The following is a 14,088-nucleotide window of genomic DNA, read 5'->3' as shown; positions in this document are numbered from 1 at the left end:
CAATTTCCTAAACTCTGGAGTACCGCTAGAATAATTCCTCTTTTGAAACCTAACAAAAACAAGTCAAACCCAGAATCTTATAGACCAATATCTTTAAAATCTTCTTTACGTAAATTACTAGAAAAAATTTTAAATAGACGATTACAATTCTTTTTAGAATAAAAAAATCCAGTAGTTAATCAGCAAAGCGGCTTAAGGACAAATAGAAGCACAACTGACAATTTAGTGTCGCTAGAATCGGCAGTTGATGAGGCATTTGCAACTAGTCGACAAGTTATAGCTGTCTTCTTTGATATAATTAAAGCTTATGATACTATATGGAAATATGACGTTATTGTTAAATTAAAGCATTGGGACATAGATGGAAATTTTCTAGCATTCGTCAAACATTTTCTAGATGACAGAAATTTCTGAGTTAAATCAAATCAGGAATTTTCAGAATACTATACACAAGAAAATTACATACCCCAAGGATCTACACTAAGCGCAACACTATTTTTAGTTGCAATTAACGATATCGAGAATAGTATCCGAAACCCTGTTAAAGCAATCCTATATGCAGATGACCTCGTAATCTATATTTCTCATAAGAATCTTAATATGGCATCAAACATTATTCAACTTTCTATTAATTCGCTACAAGAATGGTCTGAAACAACAGGACTGAAATTTTCTACGATTAAAACCAAAGTAATGTGCTTTTCTCGAAAACATTAAATTGTTGCAAATCTTCCAAAACTAACACTGTATGATCAAGTTTTAGAAAACGTTGAGAATTTCCAGGTATGATTTTTGATTCAAAACTTACTTGGAACAAACACATCCAATTACTTAAAAAATCATGTTTACAGAACATAAATATTCTTAAAGTACTAGCAAATCATACCTGGGGCGCAGACACGACACAATATTTACAAATCCTTAATCCGCAGTGAATTAGACTATGGATCCATTGTATATAATTCAGCTAAGAACTCAACATTAAAAAAAATAGATATTGTACAAAATACCGCACTAAGACTAGCTCTAGGAGCCTACAGACCAGTTAAAAGTCTTTATGTCGAAGAAAATGAATCTCCACTTTCTATAAGAAGATTACGTCAGTTTACAATACGCAAGCAAGCTATCAACTAATCCAAACAACCTGGCCTACCATTTTGCTTTCTCCACACATTACCATTCTAATGGACCCCTTTCTCCCCCTTGGACTATACAAATTCCATATTGTAAAACAGATCTGTCAACTTATACTAACGACAATACCCCTTCATCTTTTTTCCCCAATACTTCTACAATATTAAAAATAAATATTTATCCTGTCAACTAGTTTATACCAATGCATCAAAAACACTCGAATTGGAAACAGTAGGATCCGCCATTGTCACAAAGGATTCTTTGCTCAAGTTTCCACTACCTAAGGACTACTCAATATATTCTGCTGCTTACTTTTTGCAATATCCAAGGCAGTACAACAAACTCTTAACCGACCGGAAGACATGACAGTAATATTCACAGATTTCTTAAGTGCAATCCAGGGAATTCAGAAAATATATCCGAATCATCCGATTTTAGAACAGATTAAAAAAGACCTTGTGACACTACAAAATAATCATAAACAACTACATATTGTGTGAATACCATCTCATGTGGGGATATCAGGAAATGAGATAGCTGATCAAATGGCCAAAGAAGCTTGTAAAATGGTGAGATCTGATGATAGAACTAACCAAGTTCCTCACTCAGATATGAAAAAATTATTATTATTATTATTATTATACATAAGCGAGGGCAGAGGAAGTCCCTATTATGCCCAAAAACAAAGAAATTTCATTAATAACCTACTAGTAAAAAAAAACAAAAATTACAAATAAAAGAAATAAAATTACAATTTTTGGTTTAAAAGATGGGCAGAATATATCGATGAATTGTTCGATGATGAAAGAGGAGATCTGGAGCACATAGAACTTACGTCAGAAGAAATAGGTCCATATATTACAAAAGAAGAAATATTGCACGCATTAAAAACAATGAAGAGCGGGAAAAGCCCTGGACCTGATATGCTTCCTATAGAAATCCTAAAAATTCTAGATGAGAAGCACATTGATGTTTTAGTGACACTTTTGAACCAAATTTATAGTTCAGGCGTATTACCCAAAGAGTGGTTAACATCTATTTTTATTTGTCTCCCTAAAAAGAAAAACGCAAGAGAATGCAGCGATTACCGCACCATTAGCTTAATGTCTCATACGCTAAAGTTACTACTTAAAGTCATCCATAACCGAATATATCACAAACTGGACATAGACGTTAATAATACACAATTTGGTTTCCGCAAAGGCCTAGGAACACGTGAAGCTCTTTTTTCACTTAATATACTAATACAAAGATGCCTGGACGTCAATCAAGATATATACGCATGTTTTATTGACTATAATAAAGCATTCGATAAAGTACGACATAAACATTTAATGAATGTCCTGAAATCAAAGAAGATTGACTACAACGACCTCAGGATCATATCAAATTTATACTATAAACAGCGAGCAAAAGTACGTGTTAACGAACAGCTGTCAGAAGAAATTGAAATTAGATGTGGAGTAAGACAGGGATGCGTATTGTCGCCAATTCTTTTCAACGCCTACTCCGAAGAGGTCCTGAAAAAAGCTCTTGAGGGTGAAACAGCTGGAATAAAGGTAAATGGAGTTCCCATTAACAACATTAGATATGCGGACGACACTGTGATTTTAGCCGAAAACATTGAAGATCTTCAGAGACTGGTGACCAGAATAGCAGAGTATGGAAAAGAGTATGGTCTAACAATGAATGTCAAGAAGACGAAATTTATGAGAATATCGAAAACTCAAAGAAATAACGAGAATCTTCTAATAAACGAAACCAACGTCGAACAAGTGGACAAATATGCATACCTGGGAACAATGATTAACTCCACAAATGATTACAATCAGGAGATAAAAATAAGAATAGAAAAGGCTAGAGCAAATTTCAACAAAATGAGAAGAGTTGGACCTTGAATGCTACATCAATGAAAAAACTGGAATCATTTGAGCTGTGGGTGTACAGAAGAATTCTGAAAATATCATGGACAGAACACGTCACAAACAAAGAGGTTCTGAGAAGGATGAACAAAGAAATGGAAATTTTAAATTCAATAAAAACAAAAAAATTGGAATATCTCGGACATATTACACGTGGAGAGAAATACACCTTGCTCCAACTGATCATGCAGGGAAAGATCCAAGGAAAGAGAAGCATAGGGAGGCGTAGAATGTCATGGCTGCGCAACCTGAGAGAGTGGTAAGGATGTACATCAAATGAACTTTTCAGAGCAGCCGTCTCAAAAGTTCGAATAGCTATGATGATTGCCGACCTCCGCCGCGGAGATGGCACTTGAAGAAGAAGAGGTTTAAAAGAAAAACAATATTTTAACTATAATGTAAAACGGTCAAGTCTGTTTTTAAACGAATTGGTACAGGGAGCAGAGACAATGTTATCGTTAAGGTTATTCCAGCACTCAAAAACTTTATTTGGTAAAAAGTTCTGCCTTGATCTTGTAGAAAAATTTTCTTTCTTCAGTTTGAACTGATGACCTCTGAGGCGTTCATCTTGATTAATGATAAAAATTTTATCGAGATTTCCAAAATTGAATTTTAATATTTTAAAAGTTGTAATTAAGTCTCCACGTTGTCGGCGAAGTTCAAAGGAAGTTAGGTTAGCCATACTAAGTCTTTCTGCATAGGAAAGTCTTCTCGGTCCCAAAGAAATTCGGGTGGTTTTTCTTTGGACGTTTTCCAACATAGTCTTGTCTCGAACTAGATCAGGATACCACGTTGGTCCAGCGTATTCAAGTATGGGTCTTACGTAAAGAGTGTAAAGTTTACAGAATGATTGCATTGAAGAAACTCTCGGAAAACACCTCCGAATAAAATACAGTCTGGAGTTCGCACGTTTACAAATAGAGGTAATATGGTCAGACCAAGTTAGGCTGCTGTTTATGATAACACCAAGATCGTTATACGAAAACACTGAATCTACTAATGGCTGCACATTAACAAAGTACGGCACAAGTGGGTTATTTTTACCAATTCGAAGCACTACACATTTTTCGGCGTTTAAGGGTAGTAACCACTAAATGCATCAATGAGTACACAAAAAACTTATGGTTACGATGATGACAACTCTTACCACATAATAAATTGCGTGAAGCAAACCCAGATCTATCAGCGAAAACACCAAATTTAGTAAAGCGAAGGGACCAGGTTGTACTACATCGTATCCGAATAGGACATACCAGACTGACGCACGAACACCTACTAAGGAAGGAACCTCCTAGAATATGCTACGCCTGTGACACCAATATAACTGTAGGTAACATTGTTATAGACTGTCCATTATATCAAATGGAAAGACAAGCCACTGGACTACCAAGTGATATAAAGTGCGCTTTAGGCAGTGCGGATTGTGACAAAATCATTAAGTTTTTAAAGAAAACGAAATTGTCTAATCAAATATAAGTGATACTTCAAGAAAAATTCTAAATTATAATCAACTTTGTAAAAACTTTATATTTTATATTAATGATTATAATATATTATAGTCTATATTGGACCACCGCTACTAACCTTCTATGATTGATGCGGGTTATTCCCAAAAAAAAAAAATAATAATAATAGCATAACAATAGCAAAATATAGATCTAAAATTAGTAGAAAAGTAAAAATTTGAACAGTTTCTTCCCTTCTGCGACAAAAATATTAAATCTTACCTTGGATATGCTTGGTAAAAATGTGCTAAAAAGAAATCTAAACATTCCTTTGAGATTACCCAATGAGGTGAGATTCTTTCCATTAACACAGAATTCGTTGTTTGGATTGGTCAACGAATCCACTTCAACCCCAAATGCTGTAGATGCTATTACATCATTACCGTATCGTGAAGTTACTCCTTTCAATTCCACTGGAATAACCTCTTTGTTTTGATTGAGATAAAAATTGACTAATCTTTCAGCGTTGGCTTTCATTAAGACAAACATTCCTTTCATCTTACTGCTAGTGAAAGAGGGACTAAGTGTGGATCTCATGTTTCTCCATTTACTGCCTAAAAAATATAGTAAATACACAATTTTTATTTTCACATTTGTTTAACTTAGTCATGATAAAGAACGTTTCTTATTTGTTAATGTAAAGAATTAAACTTTTGAAGACGTCTTTGGGAGCAACAATCATAATATGTATTATCTTTTTGTTTATTTTAACACAAGTATGACGAAATTACTTTCCAAGATATCCCGGTAAATATAAAACATGCTAGATTTTTTAAGAAAGCGATTTCAATGAAGAGAGTTTCCATGATTTAGAGAGCTAAAAACATAAAATAATAACATAAAAAAAAACTTACCTTTTAAAGAAAATAGATTCTTCGCCCACAGAGGATCGACATCCTCTCTAGCAAAAACACGGTGTTCATTGAAATGTTCGAAATCCTTTATTACCATTTGCTTGAGCAAATCGACATCTTTAATTACCAAAGAGGGAACATTGAACTGATATAAGCCATAGTACCTCGTTCCAGGGAAGCTATTGTAGAGATTAATTAGATTTTCCGTCAATGTAAATCGCCGGAATAAAAAAAACCAAGAAAAGGTAAATGCTTCAAAAAATCCATTTTGTAGAACACCTCGTTCCTTCCAGTGGTAAAGAGGTTTTACAAAACAGAGGTAAATTAGAGTTGCAACAAGTATTGCTGCAAGGATCCAAAACATCTTAAAGAGGTCCCTACAATAAAAATATGTTATATATCCTATATATATATATATATATATATATACATATATATATATATATATACATATATATATATATATATATATATATATATATATATATATATATATATATATATATATATATATATATATATATAGTAAACTCTTAAATATTGGGGAAATCTGCAAGAAATACTCTAATGTGTATCAATTGTTTCGCCGAACGTTTTCGCCAAAGATAATTAATTTGGCTTCTTCAGGGCTGAAAGAGAATAAATTATAATTAGCTACCATATATTATCTATTAAAACATTATTGATCTTACCGTAACTTAGAATTGTAGAGTTAGAATATTAAAAAACTTTGCTAGTAACATAGTGGTGTTTTTTTGTTACTATGTGCAAAAAAAGTTTTTTATAAGAATTGAAATGTATGGTAGCTTCGAACTTGACACGTAAAGGCTTACCCAAGGTTAATCGAAAAACCCAATGCAACTACATTTAAAAGGAGGTAATGTAGTAATGTACCTCCTTTTAAATGTAGTTGCATTGGGTTTTTCGATTTACCTTGGGTAAGCCTTTACGTGTCAAGTTCGAAGCTACCATACATTTCAATTCTTATAAAAAACTTTTTTTGCACATAGTAACAAAAAACACCACTATGTTACTAGCAAAGTTTTTTAATATTCTAACTCTACAATTCTAAGTTACGGTAAGATCAATAATGTTTTAATAGATAATATATGGTAGCTAATTATAATTTATTCTCTTTCAGCCCTGAAGAAGCCAAATTAATTCTCTTTGGCGAAAACGTTCGGCGAAACAATTGATACACATTAGAGTATTTCTTGCAGATTTCCCCAATATTTAAGAGTTTACTATTTAACTAATCTGCAAAGATTAAATTTCTTTTCTATATATATATATATATATATATATATATATATATATATATATATATATATATATATATATATATATAAGAGTAAGAAAAAAGAAGTACTTGTGACTCGTTTGGAAAAAATATATAAATGTTTTGGATGGGTTGGAGTCAATTAAAGGGGCTATTGGTTGACTATTTATTATCTCGAGCTTTCAATAATTGTGTTTATAATTATTATCTAGTTGAATTAGAAAGATTAACTTTGTAAGATATTTTGTCTTTTTTAGCAGCTCTTGATAATAATTGTAAACACATTGAATTGAGTTGGGCGGGGTGATGATGTGACTGGGCATTAAGATATCGGTTTGTATGATATCTTCTTCCTCTAAATATCAAAACCATCTTCACTACTCACTCCAAGTTGTCCAATCTCGTCAGATCCGTAAAAGACCAAATCCCTAATGAAGACCATGGTGTCTACGAGATACCCTGTTCCAGTTGCCCACGTACATACATCGGACAGATAAACCGACGAATCCATAACCGTATTTACGAACATTCTATATCTGTCAAACATTCAGATACTTCTTCAGCCCTAGCCCAACATTTCGAAAAAGCAAAAACCATCGCTCCCATCCGCTCCTTAAAATCGAGAATCATTCGTGAAGCTATCGAAATCGAAAAACGGCCTAACAGCTTGATCACGCGCGATGACGCGTTATTAGGACGCTCGAAAGGTTTTGATCCACAGTCTTGTTTTTATAAGCAGAATCAGGGAAGTTTTCGCTAGAGAGCTAATTAAAGTTAATCGTTTTCAGTAGGAAATTGTTGAGACAAGATTGTATGATTTTCTTGTGTTAATTTTATGTGGAAAAGCTATATAATTTAGATAAACATTTATTTCTAAGGGATCTGTTTATTTGTATGGGTTCTCATTTGAGTTCAGAAATACCTTTTCCTTTTATAGTGTTCGATACTAAGAGGAGTAGAAGGGAATAAATAAAACAATTCAAATTTGTGCAATACAATTAAAATATAATGATAAAATATCTATGATTAACAAAATAAATGTCAGTATTGATAGACTTACATAACGATAGAGCTGTAAGTATTTGGTATTGCAGCTTCAAATAATAATGATGAAGTTTCAACATATCAGATGGGAAGTTATGTCAATGAGGTGGTTTGAAGAATATCTTCATTTTCCACACAAAAACATACCACTATAGTTAATTTAGTTATTCTCCTAGTAAATAGACAACGACTTTATTTCACGAAAGAAAACGCAGTAAAAAGAGCTGAACGATCACCAACAATGATGACATGTTATCTTCTTTTCATAATGGGAGACTTGACAACAAATGTATTGTTAGGTACAAGATTGTAGATTTTAAGTCAGAACTTACATATAGAACTATAAAAATAAAATAAAATATATATCTTATATATATATATATATATATATATATATATATATATATATATATATATATATATATATTTAAAATATATTCAATGGTTGAATAGCAGAGGTTTTATCGGTCAATAATTGGCAAATGAAAGTCGTCAATTACCTTATTGATTTATTCGAAAGATTAACAACTAAACGAGAGAAATGAAACAAAAAAATACAAGAAAAACTATAAGAACACTAGTTCATAAATTTAACCGATGGCTTCATTTGAATGTAGCTCTTTCGAGGGTCAAACCACACACCACACTAATCTTTTCCATTGTTTTCTATCAGATCTAGGATGTCATAATTTTCACATGTGGCTTATTGTCGTACATGTGTTTCTTTGGAATGCAGGAAAGAGGTACGATTCTTGAGGGAATTAGCGAGCGGAACGGGGACAGACAGTATCTTTGGAATGCAGGAAAGAGGTACGATTCTTGAGGGAATTAGCGAGCGGAACGGGGACAGACCTTTTTTAAAAAAGGATTCATTTTTTCCTTTTTCTTTAAAAAACACTTTTTTTCTCTCGTTTAGTTGTTAATCTTTAATGTTAAGTTATCGTAGAGTTTTTATAACATCTATAAAAAAACCCTACAAATTGTTTTTGTAAGTATGAACCCTGTTGGTTGTTTACTTATATTCAAAAAACTTTTTTATTTGTAGTGAACTGATGATGCTTTTAAAAATAAAAGCGAAACGTATTCGAATAAATCAATCAAGTAGTTGACGACTTTCATTTGCCAATTATTGACCGATAAAACCTCTGCTATTCAACCATTGAATATATTTTAAATTTAATCAACGGTCGTATTTTTTGCTATATATATATATATATATATATATATATATATAATATACATATAATATATAATAAAATATTAGCAAAGAGTTTTACTTATGACTACAGCCTCAAAATAAAACATTATTTAAACTTAATAACTTGCTAAAGATGATGAAAACCTTAAAACCTTAACACTATTACTGAACAAAATATATACCACCGCAATATTCCCAGAAGACTGGCTTATATTGACATTTATACCCATATCTAAGAAAAATGAAGAAAATAGATGCTAACCATTCAGAATAGTTCTTCTGATGATCCACCATCTGAAAATTCTACCTGCGACTGAGCGAGTTCTGAGCAAGAATCAATATGGATTTCATATGGGGCTTGGGACGATGGGGCATTATTGTTATTGACCTCCAGATACTATTACAAAAATACCGAGATCAACGAATGGATGCGTTTCTCTGTTTTATCGACTACTAAAAAGCGTTTGACTAAAAATAACATACAGAACTCATAGAAACCCTAACACAACATGGTATAGACCAGAACACTGTGGCTCTCATTAAAAACCTTTATTATACAAGATGGTTAAGTGGAGTGGCAACAGAAGATAACTTTAAAACTGAACATAGAACTGAACATGTAGGAAGATTTGTGGCACCATCGATTTAAAAATGGTAGATCGTAGGTAAAGATTGTTATACGATTTTAGGTATAAGTTCAAATCTTAAAATTAGAATTAGAGAAGCCGAAGCGTAGATTAGAAAGAAGTTTTGAAGAAATAGAAGAGAGTGACCAGAAAAACTATGTATCAGACAATTAGACCAGATAGTATGTTCAAGAAGGGGATTAATATTGATATGAGCTATAATATAAACCTGAGCCAACACCACTTAGAAATAAAGTAAAAAGAGGTATTATGATTATGAGAACGATATGTTTTTGATATTACGATTTTAAATGGTAGTGTTACATTTTAAACAAAATGTTACACAGATAAATTATTTATACTTACAATATCACAAATATTCGTGTAGGTATATGTCTATTGATTATATAAGGTAATTTTTTTATCTGACTGACTAATACAGGTTTTTTTTTTACTTGAGTGTTGAAAATTGTTATCTTCTTTTTTTGTTTAAATTAAACTATTATAAATAAGATAATTCATTAAAGAATTTTGTTTATTATTTGCTTAAGTGATGGATTCGACCGTTACTCGATAAAAAATTCATTTCACCTGAACACTGAAAACTTTTGTTTTCAACACTTTCCCAAAATTTATTAAAAATTATTACTACAGCTGTTTCGGCATAGTGCCTATCTCAAGTGATCTATTTTTGGTATACGTTTACACTTTATAATCTTTAACTAAATAATTTGAGTAGGGTGGAACCGTTTGTCTCAAGTTCGTCATTTAGAATTATGTCTGTATTTTTTACTTTGTTAATTTCCATAAATTCCAATAAAAATAGCTTAAGGCTTTTTTAAGCCTAGAAGGTGAAGTGCGTACGCAGAATCTGTTTTTCTATTATTGAAAGCCCTTTTATGTTCTGGTATAAGTTTGATAAAAGTTTTACTAGTTTGACCGATGTAAGTTTTTGTGCACACGCCATCACGGCAGGTGTCAACAATTTTTTTTAACGCAACTTTACCTTCTGGTGTGTTATCAGTTATAGGTAGAACAAATCGAAAATTAAATAGATTCATAACTTTCGGTGAAAGTCGTTCTTCTAAATCAGTTAAGATATTGTCTAAAAGAGGTAAATAAATATATCTTCGGAAATATCTTCGGAGGCATCTTCAATTCAATGTCTAGTTGTTCAGCTATTTTCTTTACTTAATAATAAAGTTTGCTAAAAACAGATTCAGCATTTGATCTTTTATTTTGAAGAATGCATTTAGTGTCCTCTATGGCCTCGGTAGCCTTCCTCAAATCTAATTTTGGTGACTGAAGAAGACGACTAAGTGATACAGTTGTACCTTAAACCTCACTACGACAAACTACTGAAATGAGAAATTCTGGGCTCCTAATAGTTTGCATTAATGAAAATGCATCAGCTAACATTTTACTGTCCTTCCACGTAGAAATTGTTTTAAGAGCGTTGTACATTTTGATGATTGATTCTCTGAATGAGAAGATGCCCTTCATGTTTTTCAACCCAACGAGTTTCACAAATACCTTAAACAGCAGCCCACCGTTCCTTTATTTGTATTTACTAACGTATCAGATAGAGCTAATGCAACAACAATATTCACTTTGATATTTATTATAGATAAATTATAAAATGTAGCACAGTCTCAACAATTATAATACATATTCAAATTACAAACAACCGATTGGTAGACAAAACTGAAGATAAGAAGTACCAAATACCCTAATACAAATTAAAAATGTGCTGACTTAGTGCGAAAAGTCATGTCATGTACATTGAATGACCAATAATGTGTGGGCGGTAATTCTATCTCATCGATAATCAAACGATTCTCTGGCACCTAAATGACAAATTGACAAAATTTGACAATCTCGTAACTCTGCATTCGCGGAAGTCGGGGTAGCGTCAGTCGAGCCATTACTGTATTCAGAATTGTTGATTTTTTTAAAGAGCAATGTAAAAAGGCTTCCGCATAATTCTACACTTACCCCTAGAATAAATGAGTTTGAATCATTTCAACTCTTGACTTCCTGCTTATGGCGTTGATGGGTTTTAAATTAGTTTTAGGATTATTTGATTGATATTTAATTTTGTTTGGGAGGGGTCATGACCCCCGTGACCCCACCTTGGATCCACCACTGGCGTCATAAGTTATTTTAGAATATATTTATAAAAATTAAAATGTATGTACAATGTGGTTTAAGATTTAATAGAATAACGAAATTTAGACAAATCTATTCATCGTCATTTTGACACGTTACAAATTAAGTTTGCACCATATGGAAATCTTCTTGATAAAAAGTATTGAATGATCTAGAACGTAGAATATAATCATCAGATATTAAATTTTTTCAGTCATAAAGGCGGTTCCAATATTGACTAATAAAAAAACTGACTAGGAGAGCTTCAAAATAAACCTTGAACACAAAATTAATCTTGCTGTGCCATTGAGAAACACGAGGCAACTTGATGACGAATTAGAAGTTTTTATAAAAAATATCCAACAGGTAGCTTGGGAAAATACTCCCACAATAACTTCTAGAACAAAAGGGAACAACTATCAAAAAGAAATCAGAGAACTCATAGTAGAAAAAAAAAGGAAGTTAAGAAAAAAATGGCAGCACTACAGAGGTCCACGAGACAAAACTAGTGTAAATATTGCTACACAAAAACTAAAAAGGGAGATACAAAATATAAAGAATTCAACAATTAATTCTTTTTTAAGTAATTTAACAGGTGAGCAGAACACATATTATTCGTTATGGAAGGCAACAAAAAGAATGAAGAGACCAATTATTCATTCTCCTCCTATCAAGTTGGAAAATGGCAACTGGACTAGAAGTAACGAAAAGAAAGCAGAACGATTTGTAGATTATTTAGAAAGAAGGTTCAGAGCCAACGACAATGATTGTGAAGAACTGAGATGAGAAGAATCATTCCATACTGAAGAAAGAATAACGTTGCCATCATTTAGAGAAGTAACAACAGAGATAAAAGAGAATATAAATCCTAAGAAAGCTCCAGAATATGATCTCATAGGAAAACTTTTAAAAAATCTACCAAGAAAAGCCATAGTTAAGCTGACACACCTAATAAATGCTTCTTTTAGATTGAGATATTTTTTCAGACTCTGGAAAGTAGCCGAAGTCATTATGATCGCCAAACCAGGTAAACCTTCTAAAGAAGTGAAATCCTGTCGATCAATATCACTCCTTCCGGTAATGTCAAAACTATTTGAAAAACTTCTATTGAAAAGAATAAAATCAATAATAGAAAGAAAAAATCTTAAACCAAATCATCAATTTGGTTTCAGAAATAAACATTCCACTATAGATCAAGTTCACAGAATAACGAATATAATAGAAAAAACATTAGAAGCAAAGCAAGTCTGCTCTACAATCTTCTTGGACGTAACACAAGCGTTTGACAAAGTCTGGCATGAGGGTTTAAACTATAAACTAAGAACGTTCATACCTAAACAATATTCAGAAATCTTAGAATCATAAGCGAATAGATATTTTAGAGTAAAACAAGAAAAAGTGTATACCGACTTAAGGGAGATCAAAGCTGGCGTGCCACAAGGGAGTGTATTAGGTCCGCTCCTATACCTATTGTATACGTGTAACATTCCAGAGCTAGAACAAAACATGTTTGCCACATTCGTGAATGATACAACCATACTAGTGATAGAAGACACTAGTCAGGAAGCGACTGATAAGTTGCAACTAACAGTAAATAAAATGCATACCTGGACCAGAAAATAGCGAATAAAATTAAATGAGATTAAATCTACACACAATAACTTTACAAATAAAAAAATAGAAATTTTCCCAGTTAGAATAAAAGATACCCAAGTTCCTTATGCAACATCAGCAAAATACTTGGGCATTACCCTAGACGCGAGACTGTGCTGGAAATTCCATGTCAAAAGGAAAAGGGGAGCTTGATATTAGATATAAAAAATTGTATTAGCTGATTGGAAAAAATTCAATATTATCCATTCATAATAAATTATCGATTTACAAGCAAATACTGAGGCCAGTATGGGTATATGGGTGCCAACTCTTGGGCTGTACCAAAGCTAGTAATCTACATATTATCCAGAGATTTCAAAACAAAGTACTGAGAAACATTGATGATGCTCCTTGGTATATCCGTAACAGTAACTTCCACCAGGACTTGGGTATGGAAACTGTGACCGAAATAATCAAGAGAACCACAGCAAGTCACGAGCAGAGGCTGCATAGTCATGTCGAGAATGTCGAGGCAATCCAGCTTGTTGACAACACTGAACAAAAGAGAAACTCATAGGGACAAAACCATTTAAGTTAATGTAAATGTGCAACAGTTTAGTGTAAAAAGCAGAGTATAGTGCTGTGATGTTATTGCATGTTAGTTGTAGTGCATTAGTTGATAGATAAAAATAAATAAGAGTAAGCCATAGGGGGATAATTGGTCATTTGTGACCAGATAGCAGTATACAAACACCGTACAGGTATTATACAAAAGAAATATATAC

General features: G+C 32.5%; 1 protein-coding gene across 1 annotated transcript in view; it reads right to left on the bottom strand.

Annotated features, from left to right (window-relative positions):
* Positions 1 to 10,077, bottom strand: part of LOC140442171 (uncharacterized) — a 61,739-nt gene extending 51,662 nt beyond the window's left edge. The window contains exons 1-3 of the mRNA XM_072533262.1: positions 9,929 to 10,077; positions 5,416 to 5,792; positions 4,784 to 5,115 (exon numbers count right to left, since the gene is read on the bottom strand). Coding sequence (XP_072389363.1) covers positions 4,784 to 5,115; positions 5,416 to 5,779 — 696 coding nt within the window. The 5' untranslated portion in view covers positions 5,780 to 5,792; positions 9,929 to 10,077. The remainder of the gene's footprint in view (positions 1 to 4,783; positions 5,116 to 5,415; positions 5,793 to 9,928) is intronic.
* Positions 10,078 to 14,088: the final 4,011 nt, after the last annotated feature.

Source organism: Diabrotica undecimpunctata, chromosome 1, assembly GCF_040954645.1.
Source record: "Diabrotica undecimpunctata isolate CICGRU chromosome 1, icDiaUnde3, whole genome shotgun sequence".
Taxonomy (NCBI): domain Eukaryota; kingdom Metazoa; phylum Arthropoda; class Insecta; order Coleoptera; family Chrysomelidae; genus Diabrotica; species Diabrotica undecimpunctata.
The sequence above is the reverse complement of the archived record's forward strand: the minus strand, read 5'-3'. Positions and strand labels throughout refer to the sequence as shown.